The sequence below is a fragment of the Aquila chrysaetos genome, chromosome 20, assembly GCF_900496995.4.
Source record: "Aquila chrysaetos chrysaetos chromosome 20, bAquChr1.4, whole genome shotgun sequence".
NCBI lineage: Eukaryota > Metazoa > Chordata > Aves > Accipitriformes > Accipitridae > Aquila > Aquila chrysaetos.
In genome coordinates, this window is record NC_044023.1 from 3,100,498 (window position 1) to 3,126,280 (window position 25,783).

General features: G+C 35.2%; 1 protein-coding gene across 7 annotated transcripts in view; it reads right to left on the bottom strand.

Moving 5' to 3' along the window:
- Positions 1-25,783, bottom strand: part of ATG7 (autophagy related 7) — a 132,161-nt gene that overhangs the window by 54,284 nt on the left and 52,094 nt on the right. For 2 of the 7 annotated variants that reach the window (XM_041118834.1, XM_041118835.1), the window contains exon 19: positions 10,897-11,669. The exons of 3 other annotated variants lie outside the window; for them this stretch is intronic. In XM_041118834.1, the coding sequence (XP_040974768.1) occupies positions 11,628-11,669 (42 nt within the window). In that variant the 3' untranslated portion in view covers positions 10,897-11,627. Of the gene's footprint in view, positions 1-530; positions 2,518-10,895; positions 11,670-25,783 lie in introns of those variants that run through there. 2 more of the 7 variants (XM_041118838.1, XM_041118841.1) reach the window with 2 other exon arrangements.

The following is a 25,783-nucleotide window of genomic DNA, read 5'->3' on the forward strand; positions in this document are numbered from 1 at the left end:
CATAAGGCACATTGTATTTCCTTAATTTGAGAGAGCAAGAGAAAGAATATATTAAAAAGCAAAGTTTTGACATACTGTATCTATGATTCACTGCAGACTAATAGTTAATTTCAAGACAGGAATTTGTTGCACACACAGTGTTTGCTTCTCTCTAGTTCTCAGCTGTGGTAGAAAATTTTTTTCAGCCAAATACATGCTTGTAAAATTTTAAATGAAATAATTTCATTAAGCAGCTTCATCAAACTTCCACAGACTCAGTTCCCAGAAAAGTTCTGTAGGTGCAGATTTTCTACAAGGAACCTCAAAGATGGAGTGTTAGCAGATAGGGCAGATACAAGTTAGGGGAAAAAAGTATTGCAAAGCTGCTACATAACTTCACTGTTCTAAGGAAATATTTTCTGAAGTTTATTACGGTTATCATGTATGTACTTTAGATTATCAATAATGTACTGCTAAGAATCAGAGTAAATTATACCATCAGCTATTTCATGCTATTCCTTGTCCATAACAGTTCAACTGTGGAGGTAAGACAAGTTTACATTTCTTTCAACTCCACAACAGCCAAATACAAAACTAAATTACACACACCCCTCTATGAAATACTCACTTTTTAAAAGGTGAAAAAACAATGAAAATGAGATTGAACTCCCTGACAAAAACCATACAAGAGCAGAAACAAAACTTGGATAGGATTCAAGGATCCCCGATTGCTCCTTTTTTGCTAGAAATGCACATTCCTTTCTAAACCCAAAACAAAAATAAAAGATGTGAGATTTATGACAAATGAAACTGTCTTTTTATCCCTGTCACAACCACACATTTTGTTTCAAACATAGCTATTACACAGAAAGTCACACTTTCACAACATAGCACAAAATATGGACAGATTAGAATGCTTAAATATCTTATTAGCAGAAATTGCTGTCTTTCAACTCTGTTTCTTCCTCACCCTTAGTAGCTCTCAGAAGATCCTAGCAGGTATAAACATGCTCTCTTTTAATTACAGAACTGGATTACTGTTGTAACTGATTCCCAGTTTCAGCAAATTATAATCAAGTACCCATTGTGCATAACAATCATTTAATGGCCGAAAAAACATAATAAAGAAAGCTTTAATGAAGAAAGCTGGAAACTTGCCAGAATTTTATGGCAGTGCACTCAAAAAGAAAGAGTTACAATCTGTATTTAAGATTAAGAGAACCTTTTAATCCAGATGGCCAGAATTAAACAAGGCAGTGCAGGGAAATTTTGATCAAAAGCTAGTACAACATGAAAGTACCAAAATTCCCCCAGTAAACCACTGCTAATTATTTCAAACAGAGGTTGCATGTTCATTTTGTATTGTGAAGAACTTTGAGGAAAATACAATATGAACGTGTTACTTTCTCTGTGATAATTCACTTATCCACTAACTTTTTTGACAAAAGTGCGGAACAGTTTAGTAGCAAGAAATCTATTTGCCGGCATTTATTTGGGGAAATAGTTAGAGAGTTACAAAATAAAATTTAAAGGAGTTTGCAAAATTAATTGCAAATTATTTCAGATTAGTATACACATGGTTTTAAGATACAGCTGAGTAAACTACAGCTGCAGCAACAGAAACTTGAAAAGGTCCTTAGTTTCAGTATTGTATTATTAATATAGATGACATCCAAGTTTCAGTTTGCTCTCCTCTCCTTCAATTCACTTGGAACTGCTGACACGCTATTTAGTAATATTAGCTTTCCCCGATTCATCTCCCAGTCAGCAGAGAGGATGTGAGATTTCCTATTTCACTTAAACCCCGCTATAAAGGGACTGTTCATCATTACAGACTTGTCATTGGATGCGTGCGAACAGGCCACTGACTGTACGGCTCCTGACAGCATTACATTCGATGAGTCGGAATAGTATCATCAGATATCAAGGGCATTTATACCCAGTAAATTGCTGAGTATTTCTAAATCCCTAAACTAAAATTATTCTTTAGCAACTAAAAAGTAAAAATACCATTTTTCAGTAGAGCAATATAGCAGTAAGAGCTTTTGTTTTTTAATGACCCTCTTTCTGCTTCTCTGAGTTTTATACGAACACCAGAGTGGAGAAGTACACATAGAAGATGATTTCTCAGCAACTCTATAATGAAAATTCTTATCTTTTGCAAAGATTTTTTATGTTGGTAAAACAAAACCTCTGTAAAATTTGTTAATGAATTAGAAATCATGAAGTGCAGTCAAGCCTGAACTTACATAAAAGCAGCAACATTTCACCCTCCTAAAAACACCTAACAAGAACCCATTTTGTACACCTACTTACTCTTATTCTGATGCTTACACCCATTTCTTTGACCTTTCTGCTGAGGCCAAGCCAGTGCTGAACCATGACATAAATCACTCTGTCACAGTTACGAGTTAGGACTACCGATTCAGACAAAAAAAATAAGGAATCCTTGTGAAGATCTTTGTTAACTGAGACAGTGGGCAAATCCCAGTGTTTAGAGTAGTGTTGCTTCACAGCATCTTGTTCCCTTCTTTAGTCCTGTGAACATCAAAGCACAATCTATCATTTTGCATTCTGATGCTATCCCTGTGCTGTTCTGGAGAACCAAGAAGTGATCTAGTTTTTGACAGAGTGACTTTTTGCTCTTGCTTAAGATACTTTTAGTTGGAAGGAGATCACTGTATCTTTGATTTGTATTTTTCCATTTTATAATTTTCTGACAGCAGTAACCTTTGAAAGTCTGCCAGGCTCCCTTACATGAAAAAGAACCTGCAAAATCTGATCGGTTTATGTCTCTGTACTGATGTCCATATTTATGCTTTATACTTCTGTTATTCATGTGCAGATACAGAAGGCGGCTTTAGTTATCTCTGTTAACCCAGCTCCAGCTCCCAGCCACAGAACAAGGTCTACTTGCACGCCCAGGGCAGCACGGCACTGCAACGTTTCTGTAGTTCTCAATTCTATTAAAGATTAAAGGAGTTGAGAAAAACTTGCTGAGAACATAAGTGATATACACAGGTTTGACAGAAGAGTGTAAACTAAGGCCGAAACGTCTGTCTGAAACCCCAGGCAACAGGTTCATACTGGCTGCATAACATTTTTCCATTTCTAGATGTTATAATTTTCCCTGTGAGCTCACTCAGGGTTAACGAAATATTATTGACACAAATCAAAAGCAGAAAAAATATTGCAGCAACTGAACACGATCTGAATTAAAAGTTGTTCTTCTGGTGATAACAGGATCTCCTGGATTATTTGCAGATTGAGCAGTAGAAAGTAAATCTCGTCCAAAAGCAACAATGAGAGCTTTTATGGGCATGCAACTGCTATCCCCCTGGGGTAATGAGCAATCCAATGATGTTAATTCCCCCTTACCCCCAATTTTTCAAACAAAACTCTTCTGCAATATCAACAACATTAGGGTTTCTGCTGTACCAAGAGCTGCTGCTGTCACATGAATGGTGCACTGGTTTATTGTGCCAGTAAAATATGAACTGTCAATTGCAATAGTTTATGCACAGGGCAGGAAAAGCCAATACCAACGTAACTATTATTATGGTCGACTACTCATCAAAAACAGCCCTGAAAGAAGCAAGAAAAACAAAACAAAACAAAATCACATATGGAATTTATTAATGAAAAATACAGAAGGAAAAACTAGTTGAGGAAAAAAAGATCAAAATTGCCAAAATAATTGCAAAATGCAAAGAGAAGTAGAAAGACAGCAGCTGGTCTATGTAACTGAACTATTCTGGCTCTTCCAGTACCCATGGAAATCAATGAAATAATATCATACTTGGTCCTGTATCTGCACTTGCTAATCGGAACAGCATTGACTCATGCTCCAAAGCTCTACTCTCTCCGCTGCTACAAGAGAATTCTTAGTATAATTAAGTTAAAAATTACAAAATACCATACTGAAATACACATTGGAGAACAAATTATTATAAAATACTCATAAAAATGTCCCCCCAAATCAATGTATTGTTTATTTGTGGAATGCTTGCAATTGCTTTTTAAGGGAGTCATAAAAATTCTTTACTCACCAGGAGTTTATTCATGAGAGCAATGAATTTCCAGAGGATCTGATTTTTTATACAACTCAAGTGAAATATTTTTGGATACAAATTTAAAAAAATGTTTTAAAACTAATAGTTTTATTCCTTAAAATGAGCAAAGACTTGCCTACAATGTAAACAATGAAAATTAAAAAAAAAAGAAAAAAAAAACCCAACAAAAAAAACCCCGAACACAAGTCTTGTAACCTAAATACAATACCCATTGTCTGGACTTCCCTATTTCCATGAAGAACATCTGATTTTCATTTTGGATTAGAACATTCTGCTAAAATTACTAATATACTGGGACTTAATTTAATTTAATTGCAAAATTTCAAGATGAACAACTTCAGCTATGATCTGATCACTGCTCCATAACTGAGAATTGACATTCTAACTCTGGAAACAAAAATTAAAATCTAATGTTGAATCCTAGTTGAAATAAATTTTGATGATCTCAGAGCGAACAGTAGTTCTCATCAGAAAAAACACCACATAAAACTCAGATCAACTGGCAGCTTTTGTCACTGCTTAGCCAGGGAAAATTTGGCTAGCCACTTGATATCTTTGCAATTCCCAGAACTTCCAGTGTTTTTCTGTGAAGAGATACTCAATTGCCAGGGATAAAAACTAGACTTAAAACGTGCTTAAGTCAATGGTGAGAACAATAATGACAAACTTCTCTCTGCTATTTCACTTACTTTGCTATTCTGTTCAGTGTATAAAGATGTAGAGAGATCTAAGTTGAACATATGAACAGTCAGTAGCAGAAGGGGCTCCTTCTCCTTTTTGTTTGTGTGTGTGGGGGGTGGGGGTGAAAACATATATCGGAATTGTTAGTGATGTCAACATGCTCCAGCTTGTAACAAAAGAACAAAACATGTTACCTAAGAGGCCAACAACAGTTCTAATACAAAAGACGCCATATCTGCAATACAACAGATTTAGTCCAGCTTTTTCATGTGCTCCACTCTTTTCATGGAATTCTGGTGAAATAATAGCATTATTTAGGAGACACACACAAAATATAAAATAAAAAAACCCCTCCTCCAATAAAAAGTTTAGAAAGCCCTAATACAAAATCCTAACAGAAAATGTATGGGCCAGAAACAGATGGACTGACTCATGTCTGAACTCAGTACTAGTGAGGGTAGACATCTATTTTTGACAATGCATATATAACGCTTAAAAAAAAAAGACAGAGGTCTCTCTGCATCTAAGGCAGTAAGTATCATTATGTGGATAGCCTTAATTTTCCTTAGGAACCCATGAAATTACATTAGATCAAACACTAGTCATGGGCAGGAAGAAGATAAGGAAAAAAAAAAAGAGGGAAAGAAACCTTTTTCTATATAAATGTTAGTGTTTATAATGTAACTTTTGATGTTTATTTGTCAAATTTAGGAAGTAACAGGACTTGGCAACAGATGTATATTAGAATAATACTCTGGGCACAAACTGTCCCACAGGTGAGGAAGGTTGCTGACAAGGGGCAATGGACTGAAAGAATATTTCCCCAAAATGACTGTTAAATTACACCTGATACTTAACAGTCAAGAAAAACAGGTACTGACAATTTCTTATTGCTCAACAGGAATACAACTATTGGAAGACGCATGTTTGTACAAGAAGAATGGGAAATCAACCAGACTGCTAAATTGACTTTATAGGACAAAAAGGACAAACACTGAGGCAAGGCAATTGTGCTGTGAATCCAGGAAACAGCATATATCCCATCTCACACACAGAGTAACTAAAGAAAACAAATGAAATACCACTGCAGTACTTGATCCTAATCTTAAGTACCAGTCTTTGTAAAGAACAAATTTAAATATTTAAATACAAACCAAACTAAATTTAAATATAAACCAGTTAACAGCTTCACAGTAACTTCTAATGTAATTAATTAAAGTTGTCAAGCAGTTGTTGAAAATGAAAGGGTTTGCAAGCATAAATAGAATAAATGCCACATTACTTATTTACCCAGATTATTGTGAAAGAAAAAAAGATGAAAGAAAAATTCTGATTTTTTTTTTTAATATTACAATCTGCTCAGGAAAATTGCAAGAACGAACCATTTATGAACATGTCCTGGTTTCAGCTGGGGTAGAGTTAATTGTCTTCCTAGTAGCTGGTACAGTGCTATGATTTTGAATTCAGTAGGAGAAGAATGTTGATAACTGATGTTTTCAGTTGTTGCTAAGTAATGTTTAGTCTAAAGTCAAGGATTTTTCAGCTTCTGATGCCCAGCCAGCGAGAAAGCTGGAGGGGCACAAGAAGTTGGGAGTGGACACAGCCAGGGCACCTGACCCAAACTGGCCAAAGCGGTGTTCCATACCATGTGATGTCATGCCCAGTATATAAACTGGGGGGAGTGGTGGTGGGGGGATCGCTGTTTGGGGACTAACTGTGTGTCGATCGGCAGGTGGTGAGCAATTGCACTGCACATCATTTGTATATTGCAATCCTTTTATTATTACTGTTGTCATTTTATTAGTGTTATCATTACCATTATTAGTTTCTTCCTTTCTGTTCTATTAAACTGTTCTTATCTCAACCCACAAGTTTTATTTCTTTTCCCAATTTTCTCCCCCATCCCACTGGGTGGGGGGGGAGTGAGTGAGAGGCTGTGTGGTGCTTAGTTGCTGGCTGGGGTTAAACCACAACAGAACAGCATTTTTGTATAGCATTCTGATAGAAAACCAAGTCCATTATTGGAAACTTAATTGTTTAGAAGCACTCCTGTGTCAACTTACTACTACTATTATAATAAAATAATACAAATATAATAGGAATCCAGAACTGTTCATTCAGGGAGATTACCATTAAATAACATGAAGTATGTTTGTAAATCTGGAATTTGAAAAGATTAACATTTTTATTTCAAATCATACAGATGATACTAAGTCGACATTCAAAGCTAAGGCAAACAGGTGTGAATCAAGTACAGAAATTATGGATGACGTAGGGCATGAGAGAAAAGTGTTATGATACAGTTAAACACAAAGTAAACTACAGATCTGATTGAAATAAGTGAATGAGACAGCAGAATTTAACTGCTAAAATGACAGTTATGATCCATCTTGGAAAACTAAAGCAATACTGAGAAAATTTTAAAAATAACAGAACGGAAGGTTTAAACAAAACTATATTGGAATAGGACTGGAGCAATTTATAGTAAACTAGAAAAACACAATAGAAGGATGAGACGTTTTGAATACTTAAAAGAAAACATTTGTGGCCCATGAATGAAATAGTTCCATCTCCCAACAACAACAAAAAAATCGTCACAGCAAAAGGGAAGCCAGGAAAGTATTTAAGAGAAGAAAAAAAAAAAAAAAAAATAGTGGTTTGCACAGTAACAACATCTGTGACTATGTCGATATAAGCACAAGGGAGAGAATAAGAGTTGTCTTCATCCAAACAGTTTTAAAAATACCTTTGGGTGGGATACAGTGAGAAAAATTAGCTGAAAGCTTGCAAGACAAGATAAATTCCAGCTGTTGTTTTTTGCAGGCTAATGGATTTTTCCTAATTGCCACTAACATATAATATTGGTCAGAGATTATTTCCATTCTTCCCTTCTGTCCTCCAGCTCTAAAGACATACAGAAGGAATGGACTGTTAGTATTTTAAGATTTTGATTCTGTGATGCCCTGTATAGCATGGATCAAGAAATTAAAAGTTAATATATTCCAATGCAATTTGGAACATAGGTTTTGCAAGTCAGCATGCAGCACTTCAGACCAGAAAACACTTTCTACACGATTGGCTCTGCAGACGCTCTTTTACCCTCTAAATGGTAAGGCATATGCATTCCAACACAAAGTGGTTAGGCTAGTCAGGTGGATTGGTTTGTTTTTTAAACAGTGCTCATGCAGTTCTGAATGATCCTTCTCTATGCTTCCCCACCTACTTACATTTACTGTTAGTATAAATACACACACTGAACTGGTGTGTCTCAAATGTATTACACCGCATAGTGTATTAGACTTCTGAAAAAACCCAGTCATTTGGGCAGGTTGTGACAGAAACCACGCTTGACTTTTCATTACATAAAAAAAAAAATAACCCAAATAGCATACTGTTAACAGGAGTTAATACATCACTTTCAAATACTCTGGCATATGTTAAGCACGTCACCTGAAAAAACTATACAATATGCACCTGGATTCTTTTTTACTCTCTCTCTTTGCTATCTCTACCCAGGGATTCCACAGCCGTAAGAGCTATACTTCAAAAGGTACAAAAGACAACATATATGAAAAATTACAGGTTTTATTCTGCAGGGGATTGATTTATTAATGTTGAGAGCTTAATTTAGTAATCAGACACTATTTGAAGAGAAAAAAAACAACTACCTGATCACAAAATAGCTAGATTAGGAACCTATTCCAGCGTTTGGTGTAGTTTTGTCCCAAATTCAAAGTTTAAAAGACTGGGAAAGAACTTTTCCAATTTAGTGAAATCCAATCTCATACTGGATTTCACCCAAAGGCAAAAGGGACTCAGTCATACTTTTACATAACTAAATTCCTGAGTCACATTACAGAAGGAGAGTCAAATGAAACTCAAGAACAATTTCTGCCATTACATATTTTCTTTTTATAGTATTGCTTGTAAGAAACAAATGTTGTAAGACTACTTCAAAACTTAAAAGCCTTTCATCATTGGTTATTGCTCATTTCTCATTCAGATTTTACTAACACTCACATTAATACACTTAAGTAATTCTGCATCATGGTAACAAGAGCAAATGATGACTGCTCAGCTAACTCTAACAACCCAATAAATAATTTGCAATTAGCCAGCTGTTAAAATAATAATAATTTTGAAACATCTCTGCAGTACTACAGACTTCATATAATAGAATGGAATGCAGCTGTCTAGAAAAAGTTACTGGATGTCACACTAGTCTCTGAGCTGGGTTAATGAAGCAATGTTTAAATGCAGCCAATTTTATACAGCTGAGATTAATGGAATGATCAAATTGATATGATCTGCATTCACTGAACTCTTAATTCACATAAAAAAGAGACCTTGCAGCAGCCCAGCACACCACCATGCTGTTACGAATTTATATTTCATCATCCCTTCTAATTACACTAACCGTGACTAAATTTTGGAGATACTGCAGAAAAAAAGCCAAATTTAAGTCTTTTGTTTCTAAAGCCACATATCCCCACTTCCTCTTTGCCTGAGGCTTGCAATCTCTGATCTTCTAAACTCCTCTATGCCCCTCTTAAACTCAGAACATTTAAAACTAACTCACTCAGCCTACCTAGTATTTCAACAAGCTCCAGACCCCTTTCAAACTACAACTGTCAACCCCTTTGTCCCCAGGACAGCACAGTTTAGTCTTCTTGATGGTACTCAATTCTTGTCTTGCTCAGACACAGGACCATTGCATTGGCATTGCTCTCACTCATCCTTGTGCTTCCTCCTTACATCTTTGCAGATACTGACTGCTCTCAACATTTTTTGTCTCCAAGACCCAGACTACAGACACCTCCTCCACAAACACAATAGACCATTTCCTCTCTCACGTGCATATGAACAATAAACCGTTAAAGAAATATGCTCAAATTGATGTCTTGATCATGTCAATTCTGATGCATGTCACCCCAGTTATAAAGAATATTAGTTTCATTTGTCTGTGCAAATGCTCAATTTATTACTTTCTGTAAATTATCTAGCAATTTTGAGACTTAAAGAATACTACAATAAAATTCATCATTTGCTCAGCGTCAGTTAAAAGCTGTCAAACCTACTGATTCATTTCATCAGCATTTATTGTGCTTCATTAATTCTAGATCTAAACATTTTCAACAAAATAATGAAGTTATATATAACTCAAAGTGGCAGCACCTATAAATCTTTCAAGCCTTTGGCAACTTCCTTAATCCAAAGTAATCATGTTTCCTTGTATAACAAGTCTTGTGATGTCTATAATAGCATCTCACTATAGTAACCACAGTTTTAATGTTATAGCTCTCTTGCATGCCTGAAGTATTAATCAGATCCCCTATTTAAATATGAAATTAGAGTACGCTTGATACTCTTCCTGAAACAGATATGCTAATCAGAGGCCCCCACAAAATTTTTTTAAAAGTACAATAAAGATCGAGACTGTGAAGTTGTTTTTGATACTGGAGTCAAATATTGCAGCTTTCTGATTATTGCTTTACTCTATTACCTCATCCCTTCACATTAAAATAACATTCTAAATATGCAGTCTATTCTATAAGCAGTTTTCTCTGCCACAAGTTCTTTCCTTTTGCTTTTAAACAGAAGAGAGTAAAGAAAAATCTCACTTTACAATCAGAATGAAGGATAACAGATTTTATGCTAGAGCTGGAAACATCACTCTCCTTTGAAAGGAAAAGTCTCAATGATCACAGAATTCATTCTTCAATTTAGAAAATTATTTATGAAACAAAATGTTTCTCTTTCATAAGTGAGCTTAAATCCTAGCAGTTTTCCAAATACACTAACCTTTTTCTAGTATTGGCCTGAAAACCCATATAGCATCCTCTACCAGCTATTACTTACGAGATAAGGATGTCACTAATGCTACATTATAAAAAGTGATAATTTGTTTTTTATGACCAACCTTGCTTGAGTGTAACCTCACTTAGCAGAAAAATCATGTTTGTGACCTTTACGCCTCAATTTAACTAAAAATATATTTCACAGCAAGTATTCCCTCCTTTTCCCAAATCTCCCATAACCATCTCTAACTTCCACTGTATAAAAAGAAAATTCACAATCAGCTCCTTGAACTTTATCAACATGTTTCAGCTATAACCAAGATTTTACTCTGTTGAGTAATCCAAATATAATCTGCAAGCATAAATAATAATACATATTAAACCCTCATTAAACCATATTAAATTACATATTAAATGCATTAAACAATTTGATCCAAATTCTAAACTCTAGATTAAATCCAAAAAGCAGAAGTACCTAAAAAGCAGCCCAAACCAACACAAACCCTGTAATTCCAGTAAAGGCAGGTTCTAAAGTATTTCATTACCCATCTGAAAGCGTGAGCTTATAGCTTATGTTTTACAGTTTGGGCTCAATCCAAAGGCTGTCCCCAGTTAATCCACCCCTCTCTTTGGGGAACCAAAGACAGCTGGAGAGGATGATGACCATATCAATATCCATGCGTGCTGCTGTCATGAATGCATGCTAGCACAGTTGGACAAACTCACAGAGTATATATAATTCAGTATTGAATTCTCTCATATGAGCTTGCCTCTTCCATTGTGCCATCAGAGAAAATGTGAAGTATTGTGAAAGCAGCAAGAAAGCCTACAACTGTGCCTGTTCTTTAGAATACTGCCATGACTACCTATAGTGATAAAGTTAAAATAGACCGCCCAGCAGTCATTCACATATGAAAGCTGTAACAGATGTTCTTCAATTCTTTATCTGAATGAACCTCAGTCATTTAGCTTCCACAGTTCTCTTTAGTATTTCTTATAGTGAGCCAAACTCATGCAAAGAGGCTTCTTTTGGAGGCTGGAAATAACATCTTGTTTTGCATTTGCTCCTTCTTGCCCATTATCTTTCTTAATTCCACTAAGAATTGAAATCAAGCCTCAATTTCATGACTGTCTGTCCCTGAAAACACATACAAGATATCATTATTAGATATAAGACTATTGCCTGTGGAAAAAGAGATTAAACTAGTTTCAGTGATTGATATACTCTACCAGCCAACTCTATTCTTTCAAAAACGCGAGCACAGTAATCGTAGGTACAGCAGTACAGCACAGTATTACCACTATTTTGGTATGCACCATGTGTGGCAGAGGCAGATCCAGAGATTAGTACATATAAATCACTCACCCAGGAAGAAAAAAGTCTACCCAATTGCCAACTAAGACAACTAATATGAAATGCATGTTTTTACAAGGGCTATTCAAAGAAATAGTATTTGTGGGAAGAATGAGTCATAGGATAGCAAACTTCATATACTACAGTTACTAAAAGTGAGAAGACAAAGGGAATAAGAACTTGGATGATTTTTTTTTTAAAATAATCAAGAAACATTAGCAAAACCAGCTGTTGCACTGTAATAATTTTAAATAGCTTTGTTATGCCTTCATATTCTTTTCCAGTAGTAGTTTTCTCTTTTTCTTTTTAACTTGCATTTTGGGTTTGCTGTTGTTGGCACACTGTCTCAGTAGACAGGCACACAGTCTCAGTAGACACTAGATAAATAAACTTTTGAACAACATAAACCCTTTTAAAACTGTATCTCTTAACCCCTATCCCCTTGAGAGGGTGGAAAGTAATTCTTCACAGGTTTACTTGTGCTTCCCTTCTCTACTTCTGTGACTTTTCTTTGTACTTTATTTATAACAAAATAAATAATCATCTTACTAGTTACCTCCATCTAAATCACAGTTTGTATCTTTTCCTTAACTATGTGGTTTTTGTATTTGTTGATTAACCTACATAATTTCACACTTAACTTGCACAGGATCAAATTCTTTGTCAGGTAGGCTTGAGTAAGTCCTTTAAAATTACAGAAATTTCTTTCACATATAGTAAGTACTTAAACAGAACCCATATTTCAAGATGACAAAGTACTAATGTGCTTGCACATATAGAATATTTCTCCAGAATTATTTCTATAATCTCACTGCTTTAAGTTCATTCCAAACAGACTAGTTTTATTATGTTTACTTTTGTGTTTTAACTGGAATAGAGTCAATTCACTTCTTGTCTTAATTTGCTATGAAAGAGTCATGTGCCATTAAATAATCGTTTTGCAACATTTTACACTTCAATAATAAGACAACATCTGCATGTATACCTTCATACACAGAGATTTCAGCATAACTGCTACGCACAGTCTTAGAGTCCCCTGAACTCACAGGACTGAAACATACATTGGTACACGGTGCTTCAACTGAGGACAATGCGGACATGGATATCTGAGATAATTTTGAAAAAGGACTTTCATAGATAAGTTAAGGACTATTTTTACTAAATTTATTTTATAAAAATTTTCTGAGTCTGATTTAGTTTTCTTTTCACGCATTACAGAATCATGTTTTTATTTCTTTTACAAGAATCTATCAGACCCCCCACCTTGTTCTCAGGCTTTCTTTAACTGGGCACATACATATATGCTGCTGGAACAGACCTGTGTGCTCCCCTTCTCCCTGTGCTTTGAGAAGTGATTTCTCCAGTCCCATTTTTAGAGTTAATAATCATTCCTTCCAAAACTCTGAAACCTGGTACACCTGCTTATTTTGATTGCTGTATTTGTTTAAAGAGCAGACACTTGGCTCTGTGAGACTAAAGACAGGCAACTCACAGAATCGCAGAATGACTGAGTTAGAAGGGACCTCTGGAGGGCATCTTGTGCAACCCCCCTGCTTGAGCAGGGTCACCTAGAGCACACCGAACCATGCCGAGACAGCTTTAGAATATCTCTGAGGATGGAGAGTTCATGACCCTTTTGGGCAACCTGTTAATCTAATCTAAAGTCTCATAGAGGTAACCATTTTCTACTGAAAACCAATGACTACATGCAAAATTTGATTTTCATTTTTCATGTTCCTGAAGAGTATAAAAAAACACCAACAAGGTCTAAGGACTTGCATTTGGCCTTCCTGCCTTCGGTGACAAAGTGCTAATGAGTTGAGAAACTTAAAGATAAAACTAGTAATATTTGCTTCATATATATTCTTACTCACGTTTTAGTCATGATTTTCACTTCATATTAAGGCTTGCAGTTCAACCTAACTTTTTTAAGAGTATGTTGTTAGATTTCGTGGTCCAGCATTTTCCCCTTATCAAAGCCAGTCATATTTATCCAGTAAAACTGCATTAGTTTAAGGTTGCTGTATAACAGTTAAATTACTTTAAAACTCATCACCACACCTGTAGAATGACAAAAGTTTTCCTGTGTACTCAGTAACTCACAAGCTGCTCTTGCTTCATGAAATATTACATGTGAAGTATAGTTTCAGTGTCTCAGACTCAATATCTAGGGAATGCAACAACTCGTTGCTGATCAGAAACACATTAATTAGTTAACATATAGAGTAAGGTTTTTAAAGGTTGAGAGACCGAGAAAACAGAAAATCATCCTAAACCTTTTTTTTTTTTTTTTTTTTTAAACGTTATGTTCTCCAAACTTAAAAACGAAGTCTTTTTCTCTAGGCAAAATTTTTATTGTATGCATAACACCATAGACTATTCTGATGTCTCTTCATGAGGTCAGACACAACTTTCATTTACAAGGAGGTAACTTTCCATCAGTTTGCCCTTAAATCAACTAAGAGAAATCACTGCTAAGGAAAAACTAAGATAAGCAATCCTTATCTTCTCAGGCACAAATAGGCTAATCTTAGAATCAAATCTGGGTTTTAACTATGGAATTGGTCATTAATTTTTATCACTCCTAAGCTATCAGGTGGTCTCTCCAGGATTCCAGCCAATTCCATAAAAACAAGTATGCTGCATAGCAGATTTCAGCTAGAAGCCAAGTTATAATGTGTTCAAGAAAAAGATGTTGTAAAAAGGAAACTCAGGAGAACCTGAACTAGAGTAAGGCAAAGGCAATACCGGCACTTTGTAGAGATGTTCATTAAAGTGTAAATAACATGAAAATATTCAGAATCTAATAGAAAGAAGATTCTTCCAACCAGTAAGAGCTAGGTTAGTACTAATTTTAAAGGCTATTCAAATTTGCCTGTTTTATAAATCTCTGCAAAATTAGTGTCAACTTTAGCCAACAATATTTGCATTATAATAGCAATATGGATGTAAATATTTAAAAAATCATGCTGGTAAGAATATTGCATACTTCATAAGGAAACAAACCCTAAGAAACTGTGAAGATTTGAGAAGTAGTTTACAAAGGGTTTTCCATAGAAGTAGGTCTTAATATTGATGTTTTGTTATTAAAATTTGTGATGCTTAATTTCCTCTGATTGTCATGTGAATGTGAATTAGCAATCACTGACCTTAAAGAGAAGTTGTGGTAAATCTGCATGATTTTTCAACAACTCTTCGCACTGTAATCAACTTCATTTATTACCACTTAGTAGTTCCACCTATATTTACAGGAAAATCAGTGGTTTAGAAAGTTGGAAAAAAAGCTACTACTGTTTGTACAGAAAGGTTTTGTAGTCAAAATTACCTGTTGACAATAATAAAATACCAATGCACTTGGTATATGTGATAACTGACAGCACAAGTTCTCTTGTGCAACTCTAACATGAATGCCTTAAGAGGAGTTTGAGAGACATTTCCAGAGGAAATATAGATTGTCAGAAGAATGCAAACATGGTTAACAATTAAATACTCTTGTGGACAACCTTTAAAGGTCTACAAGATGAAGAGAGTACATTAAAAACCGTGGGGATGGAGTGTATTCGTAAATAATACAGTAACTCAATTAACGTTCAAACATTCAACAGTTTAGTGAATGCAGAGGCAGACTTGCCTCAAGAAATTCATAGCACCTTTGGGTAAGGCTACAACAGTATGTGTTTATTGAAATCTGCATCTGGTAGTAATTTGTCCAGCAGCAAACTTTTTTCTTTTTTTTACTCGAACGATCTACAGGGGCCCATATACTCTGCAACTGTTCGCTTGCACTAAGATGCACATTGTATAATTTATGTTCTTAATTATAAAACAAAGTTTATCAGCATGTTTGTCTGTGTTGTGTAATTTCTTATTCTTCACATGAGAATAATAGAATGCATCTTGGACAGTCTATTTATTCTTCATTGTAACAAAATATATTGGAATGGAAGAGATTTAATCCCTAAATTATTTTACTTCTCCCTTCTTTACTGGAGATTTTTCCTTTAAAGAAAAAGGAGTCAACATAGTTTGAAAATCTTTCTAGAAGAGAATTACTCTCCCTCTCCTACCAGCTCCACCACCCCCCCCCCCAAAAAAAAAAAAAAAAAAGAGAATGCAGGTTATAATCCTAATTTGCCAAACATGGTTTTAGTAATGATACACCTCGTTCAAAATTGCAGCCTAGCCCAAAAGACAGTTTTGCTTTTATAAAGCCTCCTCTGTAAAAACTAGCTAGATATTTTAGAAAGTGTAACTATTGTCCTCACCACTTAACTAATCCCAAATCCTGCAAGGAAGGAAAACTGATTAGAGCAAGGGCAAAGAAAAAGTCAGCATCCTGGGAAGGGAAAGAAAGGAGGCTGAAAGCCCTGCACTAAGAGGATCACAGTTTTGTCTCCAGATACGCACTTGGTCCCTCTCAGTATTTTAAGCATTAATTCACAAACTTTAGCTTCTTGCTTACTGACTATCCTGTCTTCACTAGAATTCCAGTAGAGGGACTGCATTCTTAAGATAGATACAGTTTTCTGAGGTTACTTCAGGAATTATGAACATTGTTTTTCCTGTTATTACTCAAACTCATATGGTTCTTTTGGGCTTCCTCAGAGCAAGACATCAAGAGTTAGGTTCACAGAAAAAGAGTTCAAATACACAGTAATTTTTAAGAGCACTTAGTCATTGCAAGCTGTGATCATCTAGATGTATCATTTGGCTGGGTCTCAAATATAAAGGAGACCTGAGAACTTTTTGGTACACCTTGTGCAAAAAGGGACGGGGACAGCTGACAATTTCATAATCTCTGCTCCCACAAAGGGGAAGTGCAAGAAGATTCAGAAGAATTGATTTTTGGGGGCAGAAAGGTTAACCATTAAGCTGCCTTAACTTTCCCTGCCCTCCCCTTTACACAACTTGAATTTTAAGAAGCTTATGTCTCGTTACTCTTTTCTTTGTGGGCATAAAAATGCCCTATTTCAGTAACACTAGTATTTGGAGCATCAGACAAAGAAGCTGAGAGCAGAGGGACACATTAAGACATTCTTTCTGCAGGAACAAGATCATAATCACTTGATAATTCTCCCTTTGTTTATCACATACCAATAGTTAGTGCTGCAGTTACAGAGAAAAATCAGATTCCAATCACAGCTAAACAATTACCTTTTAATGACAGAACCATAAAATGAACCTCTAATCAGTGCAGATTACCAATATGTTAGAAAGTTATTCCCCAAAAGTTTACTCCAGGGATTTATGAACCCAATTACCACAAGACACAGAGTACTCTGACAAGGTTTTTATTTTTATCTATATGTTATTGTTACTGTCTTCACTAAACAATGAGACTTCAGTGGCATTCAATTTCGTTAAATCTTATCAGGATTACAGTCTGGTCTTGCTTATTCACCTTGCAAAGCAGGCACTGACAGGAATCAGGGACTACCTGAATCTTGCAAATGGAACAGGAAAGGAGTAGGCACGGTACATTCTCTACACATCTTATCAGCTTGCTGTTGCCTAAACACTTGGAGCCATGGAAATCCAAAATCCATCAAAAATACCAAATATTATTATGGTATTCAAAAGAGAAATATATGGTATCTTGATTTAACATAACAGGGATGCGTGGATTTGACAGCAGCACTGTTCAAAGGCCATTTCAACCAGCTAAAATAATATCTTTCAGACAGATGCAGAGGGATAACAAGGACAAGTGATGGGAAGATAGGTTTGAGTGAACATTTCAATAAAACAAAACCAAAATCTGCAAAGCATTTTCTACGTCAAGGCAGCTGGACAGCTTAATATTAGGATAATATAAATAAATACAAATGCTGTAGAATAATGTTGACAAATTACAATATGTATTAATGACTTCTTTTTCTACGTGTATCAGGGTACTCTCTTCTGTATACACGTAGTAATGAAAGAGTGAGAGTGTGAGAGGTAGACTTGCACACTATTATTCTTACTATTACTGTCTGTTACCACATTGTTTATACTTTTTCCCCCTACTATAAACTTCGATGCTGTATTAAATTTAAGAGTCATAAGCCACACTCATTTTAACTTCTTAGTAACAAACTGCTGCAATCTGACTGCTGAAGTGCATAGCTGAGAACATGGAGAAGTTATTTTACCATTTTAAGCAAGATAAGGAGATCGAGTATTAAATCTATTACAGGCCTAAAGTTATTGGTAGCTCTTACTAGCCAGGTAACAAATACGTCTCTCAAACACCTGGTTAGTGTTGTAAAGTACTAGTCCTCTTCTAGACAGAAAGAAGTGGAAAGAGAGTACAAGGAGAGAACAGGCTACAAGCCAAAAACATTTGGATCCAATTATGAATAAAGATTTTAGGATCTCAGTGTGTAATTCCCCATGAATTTCAATGTGTAAGACTCCTAGAAAACTAGGCCAGAATTTATAGGAAGTTCATGTTCATAACTCCACTGTTTTGAAGTGATACACCACTTCAGTAATTCCATATCAGTTTTTAGGCATGGTTGTTCAACATTGCTGTATCTTCAAACTCTGGATAATCCTTAGGGAGAAGGAGGAAAAGCACTTTGCAAAACTCTATCTCCACGGGCAACCTAGTTGAGTTTTTAACTCCTTTGATCATGTTTCTTTACCTTTAGATTATTAAGATCACATTTTGTGCCTGGATTAGTAGATTTTGTGTCTATGCCTGCCAATGGAGCAACCAAAACACTCAAGACAGTATTTCCTTACCTATATATGGGGCAGGTGAAACAGAAACATGAAAAATTACACCAAGATATTATGCAATGGAAATGGGCAGCACTTCTGTCTCAGTGAAGTATCAGAAGGGTGGGAATGCTCCAGGAGAAACAGTTTTACCATTGCTACATAGGGAAACATGCACTTACTGTCCAAAGCAGGAAAAAAAAGGAGGGATAGGGAATATAGAACATGGTGATAGTGTTGTGCTGCATTTGCACATGCTGCATGCCCTATCTCTAGTTAACTCCAAGAAACCACTCTTTTTCAGTCCTCCCCCACCACATCCGACAGTTGGGTCCTCACTGCTTTCTCATTAAGTGCTTATTAAGTGTTGTTAATAATTTTATGAATCCTTCACAGACTTCAAATTGCTGAAGTCCTCACTGTCATAAGAGGGTATGCCCACATTGTGGAGATGCTTTAAAAGTACTGAGTTCCTACTCACTAGATTAGCCATTCCAGCTACAGAAGTAATTTGTAACATCCTCACCTTGTAATGTCAGACGCTGGCAAAGAAATTATGACAGAATATTGAACCTGTTCAGTCATATTAATGCTCATTCATTGTGATGGATCATTACACATGAAAATTGGGGGTATGTCTTCTTATGCCTTATGGAAGACAATAGTAAAAAAATGTAATTAAGTGTACTAAGTTCCTTAGAGGCATGATTAGTTTCTAAAGACATCAACAAATCCATTTTTCAGATTTTACAGCTTCAGTATAGCAGTTCACTTCAAAATTTTGGGTGCTATGTTCATCAATACCTGAATATATTCTAAAATCTTAAATAAAGTACAATTTAATATCCTTTACTATCATGGCACAAATTGAAGCATTACTTCATCAGTTCAAAAACTCCTTGTTTAGATACTGATCTAATGAGAGCAACTAAAATAATTCATAAAGAAGAAAACTAGTGTACCTTTGCAACTGTACTTGAGGTGCTGTTATTGTTAAAACAGGAGACATCAGAAAGCACAGACACTTGGAGCCCTCTTGGTAGAGAATGTCTGATTCTGAACAGTACTAACCTCCACTGAACAATACTGTTTAGAAAGAGGACAAACAATCCTGAATTATCATCTATACAAACCAGTACTCAAAAGCTGCATAGGCATTATCAAGACCATAGACTAAATATTAATGCTACAGCAGTTTCAGAGCACCTGGAAGGTGCTATAGTACTACAGCTAATTTTTTTTATAGCTGACTATTTGTTGCATAGCTTTTTCCGTCACATAAAAACTGATTAGATTTTACGTTTATTCATAGCAGTACTTTCCATTTTATAGCTATGCAAGATTTACTGTGAAATTTTATATGCAGATAAGATTTAAATTCTATCAAAGTTTTGGCACTATGACAGCAATTCACAGTTCAATAAGTGAAAAAAAAAAAAAAATTACCATCTGTTGCTAACCCAAATGCCATTATTCCATTTCTTTCAGTGGTTTTGGTCTAATTTTTTTTCCATAAATTTGAAATTTCAAACAAAAAAAGACAGCTTGATATCAACAGCAGTTTAAATTTAAAAAAAACTTCATTACACTGAATAGCTACCATTTCCTCTATCTCTGCCCCAAGTATTAATTCTTAGATTTGAATTTGTGGAGTTTCATTTAATTTGACTAATAACTATACAAGTTTAATAGATCTATCAATCTATGCAGCTAATCAGTAGCACCTTTTATTGAAGGATGCCAGCATTTACAAGTCAAAATTTGCAAGTAAAAGTATTTTATAAGGTTGTTTCATGTTTTTGAGACAAGGTCACATAGGATGTTTATGACGATATAGATTTATTCATTTGAAGCGATATGGGTAGCGTTTCTATAGCTGTCCTCACTTTTAAAATCTTGCTTTGGAATTCAAACATTAATGAGGGTTGATTGATGAAAATATGTTTGTAACTATTACACACCAGGCTCTGGTCTTATAGGACTTCCAGCTCAGAAGATTGGCAGGCTCTCATCCTAGAGATCTTCCTTGAAGCATTCCTGTGGTACGGTCCACTCACAGAAATCTTTCCATTCTGTGCAACCCTACAATCAACTGTCCTTCCCCTTTCTTTCCCTTGGCTTCAACTAAGTAAAAAGACTGCACGTGGCCCTCACTGGCCTGAAGGGACAAATATATATTTATTCAAATATATTACGAAACATGAGTATTTGTGCACATTGGTTGCTGATGTAAGTCCTAGGAAGAGCATTTGAGTATTATTAGTAATAATAATTGAAGTTATGAGTAAAGTTATCAGGGGAAAGACAAAGAGCTCATGTTTTGCTACAAAATAGAGGAAACACTTCACAGATACTTCTAAATTCTTCAAAGAGTAGCATAAGGTATCAGCATAAAGACCATTCTTGGGCTTGTCCAAAGGCTATAAAACTCAGTTTGAACTGCTTTGTGTTGATGTAACAATTACCTCTCCTTGGCAAAATTTCAACAGCAGAAATACCATAGATTCAGCAGAACACTGTGTGAAGGACAGACTTACTAAATCTATTTTAGGCACGTAATAGCAAAGCATAATAACCAGAATGCATTGGAAACTTACATACATTTTAAAATCTACTGTAACCAAGATTAATTTCTCATTTGGACTGTGTTCAACAGGCATTTTTTTGCAGAAAAAGTTTACCATTATTTGAAGATCTGGGAAATACTGCTTGATGAATGAAGAAAAATGATGACATTAATTGACATCATGAGAAAACTCAAGACGAAAAAAACCAACCCACCTCCTGAAAGAAAACAGATTAATCTCTTAATCTCTTACGGAAGAGATTCCAGGGCAGGCCTGGATCTGCCAAAGTGAATTTCTCCTGAAACGCACCAGATTAAAAACATGAAGGAAAACAAAAAAGCTCACAGACACAGAAAAGTCTCAAATATTAATTTTGGTCTACCCATCAGTAGTGGGTTTTTTAAGTAATTTTCATAACATCAAGTAAAATTCAATTCCGAATACTACTTGGCTAACAGAAAAAAATTGTTAAGTTACAGAACTTACTATTATAATATTGTGTTGGGTTTTTCTGTTTTGTTTGGGGTTTTTTTTTGGCTATTCATCTGTTATTGTTTCAGCATCAAATACATTGCATAATATAATGCAGAATCAGAAACAAGCAGGATATTTTTAATAGCAAAGCACATTGGAAATTCTGAATTTTCTTCCAAATTTGGATAAGCACAAAGTTCACTTTTAATACCAGCTGCCTATTATACAACTAAGCCCTGTTCCCCAAGAAATAGCTGAAAAAATGGTCAGGCACAAACTTCAAGTAAGTGCAGAATCAGAATGAAGAAGGGTTTTGCATATTTTCTCCTATTCAAAGAGCTCAAAGTACTTTACTAGCATGATTTTTTTTTTTTTTTTAAATTAATCCTACCCTTTTACAGGATAAGAGTTCTAATCAGCATTGTTTGGGATACAGTAAACCAGCACAGCAAGGGGATTTTGCAAATACCAAATAGGGTTCTGACCTCACCAACCACTGACCACAAGAACTCGTCATAAAAACTATAGATACTATGGATCACATTGTAAGAGACAAAAAACTTGAAGTAAAAAATTACTGAAGTAAAATAACACAGGCATCATGACCTGCTGGCACCAATATCTGACCTTTATAATCACATTCAGAAACATGAACTCTGGTCCAGATTTGATTTTTTCCAGAATCCTTTATGATCCTTTATATCCTTTATAATCAGTCATAAAACAAAGTGAAAATTTTATTTCTTTTATGTAATTTATGATTTTCTTTCATCCTGATGAAAGCAGAAAGTATAGTAAAGCTTCCTAAAGCATCCAAGTAATTTAGGAATTGAAATCCAAAGTAAGAAAGTATATTTATACTTTGGTCTTATTAAGAACAAAGGGAAATTAAGTTTCTGTACTTCTGAAAATGGATATAGCTGAAAAAGTCTTCTATAAAAATTCAACTACACATACTACAGTGAATTCATGGAAAAATTTCACTTTACCACTGTTATCGCTCCTTCTCTCAAAACCTTTCAATAGATGCCTCACTCCCAGTGATTTCAAGAGCACTTACGTATGTTCAACTAAGGATAAGCCTGGTTACTTTGCTTAACTGGGCCTTGAAGAACAGTGGCAGCTGTTTCTGAAGAAAAAGGGCAACCATAAAGTGAGTACCCTTAAAGAAGTAAGTTTCTTACAAAATCTTACAATTGGGAAAGTTTCTTCCACAACTATGGAATGATCTTGACTAAGGGTTTTATTAATGTGTCAGTTTTCACTTCCAGAAGTGTGCCACATCAGTAAAAATTAATCTTTAACACAAGAGTAGTTGAGTGCATATCAGGAAAGCTGTAATTTTAGACTAGATTAAATATAAAAAGCTCTCAACATCAGAAAAACCCAATACACTTTGCAGGGTTAAATCTGGCATATGTGGCAAGCAAACGAGCTGGTTTTAGAGATGCACTGTGATATGTAACCATCATAGGGCAGCCCAGCCAAACTCTGAACTGGAAGTCATTCAGTTGGTTGTTGTTCTGTCTCCAAATCAACACCTCCAGTTTCTGATTAATAATTCAAGAGATGCATAGGCTTTCTCTATTTTAAGCCCAGCTACTAAACTCAACCACACATTGAACAAATGTCAAGTTAAAAAGTTTAGGTTAGGAGTAAGGAGACAAAGTGATCTGGAAAAGAGAAGTGCAATTTTTATGTGAGCTTGGGCAGCTCCCGAAGTGAACTGTATCCAGTGGAAACAAGGTCTAAGTGCTGACGTGGGAGTTTCCCACAGATTCTATTGGCTTTCAAAGCCATGCGTGTCATCAGAGTCTCTTGCTGAAGCTGTACATAAATATCTAACTGGTATTAAAAAAACAAAAAATGTTCCACAGAACCTAAATTAAAGCCAGATGTGGAAAAAGCAGATGCCTGAAATTTACTGTCATTTCAAGACAGAGTAGAAACACTTGCTAATTTTATTATTTACGGAGTAAATTGTCATGCTAAGGAAGTCATGTAGAACATTTATAATTTCCTGATGCATCTCATGTTAAAGAAATAGGTGCTCTATTGACTAAAACCCCTGCAATTAGTATGAACTTTGAACCACAAACAAAATCTGTGTTATGATTCCTATGCTGGTTGCAGATTGAATTATGATTATATGCTTATCAGTCATTTTAAAAAGATAAGGTAAAGTATGTCAAGATGGTATTAATACTGATAATAATCAGGTCAACAGCACAGCACTGGAACAGGAAATCAAACAATGCAAGTTAAAAAGATATTCAGTAAGTGAAAATTCTTCCACATCTTACGGCAAATTGTATTGCTTTAATCTGGGCAAACGCAGTCTGTGCTAAGCATGTAGGGAGGTAAGGTTTTCATGGAAACTTCAGGCTGTCCAAAAACATTCTATTTAATGTAGTCAGCCACTCCTTCTGGAATATGCATGACTTTTCCAGAATCTCTTTTAAACAACTCAAAACTTAGAAGCAATTTTAAAAAATTAGTTTACTATTTAGCTTATTAAAGCACGTATATACACACATCATGAAAGCAGCTAAGCATTTGTTAGGTGAATTAAAAAAAGAAAAAGGTTAGCTGTATGATTTAACTTAAGATGCAATATGCTGAAGCGTAAGACCAGCATGACAAAACCTCCAGTTCTTCTGACCAAAACAAAACATTCTGAGTGAAACATTCAATTAAACGCTCTTAATGAATCAACATTTTAAGAGTGATCCTTTTCGAAAAAGAACAAGATTTAGTAGTTTCCCTATCAGATGCAAGTTTATTAGCCTAATATCAGTGATTTTATATACGGAATTACAACACAATTGTGACATCACTGCAGTAAATTTAAGGTTGGATGACATGTAACTTTACAACTCTATTTTCTTTACAGTGGAGCAATGGCACTGGTCAAATTTTACTGGATAGGAGGAAAGGAAAATCTTCAGCTACTAGAAGCCATTTATATGGTCTCCAAAGCCAACAATCATTTACAAAATCTCTTTGAAGAGTTTGAGTGTAGAAAGACAAGTAACTTCTCAACAGAAAAATCAAATATTCTAATTACAAAAATAGGCTATATGTGTCTTATGAAACCTCTCGCTACTTCTGTTGCAGCTTTTAGAATGCCATCTATCAAGAATGTCTTAAATCAAGCTAAAGAGCACTGATCTTAACAAATCTAATGCTTCCATTTTAGAGAATACATTCTGCCAACAGCAGCTCCAAAGTAGCCAGAAACCTGAAAAACCATGTCGCAGTCTTCAAACTCAGCAATATAAATTGCACCAGCTGCACCGTATGAGAAAAACAAGCTCAAAATACAAGAACAATTCAGCAGAAAACATACTAAAAGTCTCTTGTCCACCTAAAAATTTTAATAACTGCCACAAATTATGTACTGAGGGAGTAGTGGAGGACAACAAAACCACCTGCTTCAACAGTGGCAAAATGTAACGAAAGAACAGGTCTTTTAATCTAAAGAAAGCAAGCATGCTCCAGAATCTGCAAATAATCTGCCTGTTAGACCTGACCATTCATAAATACAAACTTTATTGAGACTATTAAAATAGTTAACCCTGATAAAACAGATGAGTTTTTACAAAAATATAGCAATGCTACAGGGAAGCAATCAAGAAGAGTCGCTGGTTCTATGATAGCTGGGCTAATTTGAATGCATTAGCTTCGAAAATATTTTGTACATCAGTTTTTCCACCTATAAGCAATGATTTCACTGCATAAACCTCACTGTTTAACCCAAAGATTTTTGAAAGCACACTAATTCCATTTTTTATGTTAAACTTTGAACTTCAGTAAGTTTCAATAAACTCACACCAGGCTTTACATTTTCTAAAGGATATAAAAAACCACCTGTATATATTCTGAAGCTGCAAAAGAAATTTATTAATTAATATCTGCAAAATAATATATTACTAACTAGGGGCAATTTTAATGGGTTTTAATGCTGTCATTAGCAGCCCAGACACTTCTTAGCAGCCTAAAAGTCAGGTATAGCAACCAGACTACAATCACTCTTATTGTTAATGAGTAGCACCTGTTAAAGGGTATTTGTTTTCCTTTCTTAGATCCCTCTCTAATATATATTTAAACTTTTTCTAGGTATCATCAGGCTGATTTAAGAATGCATCAGGT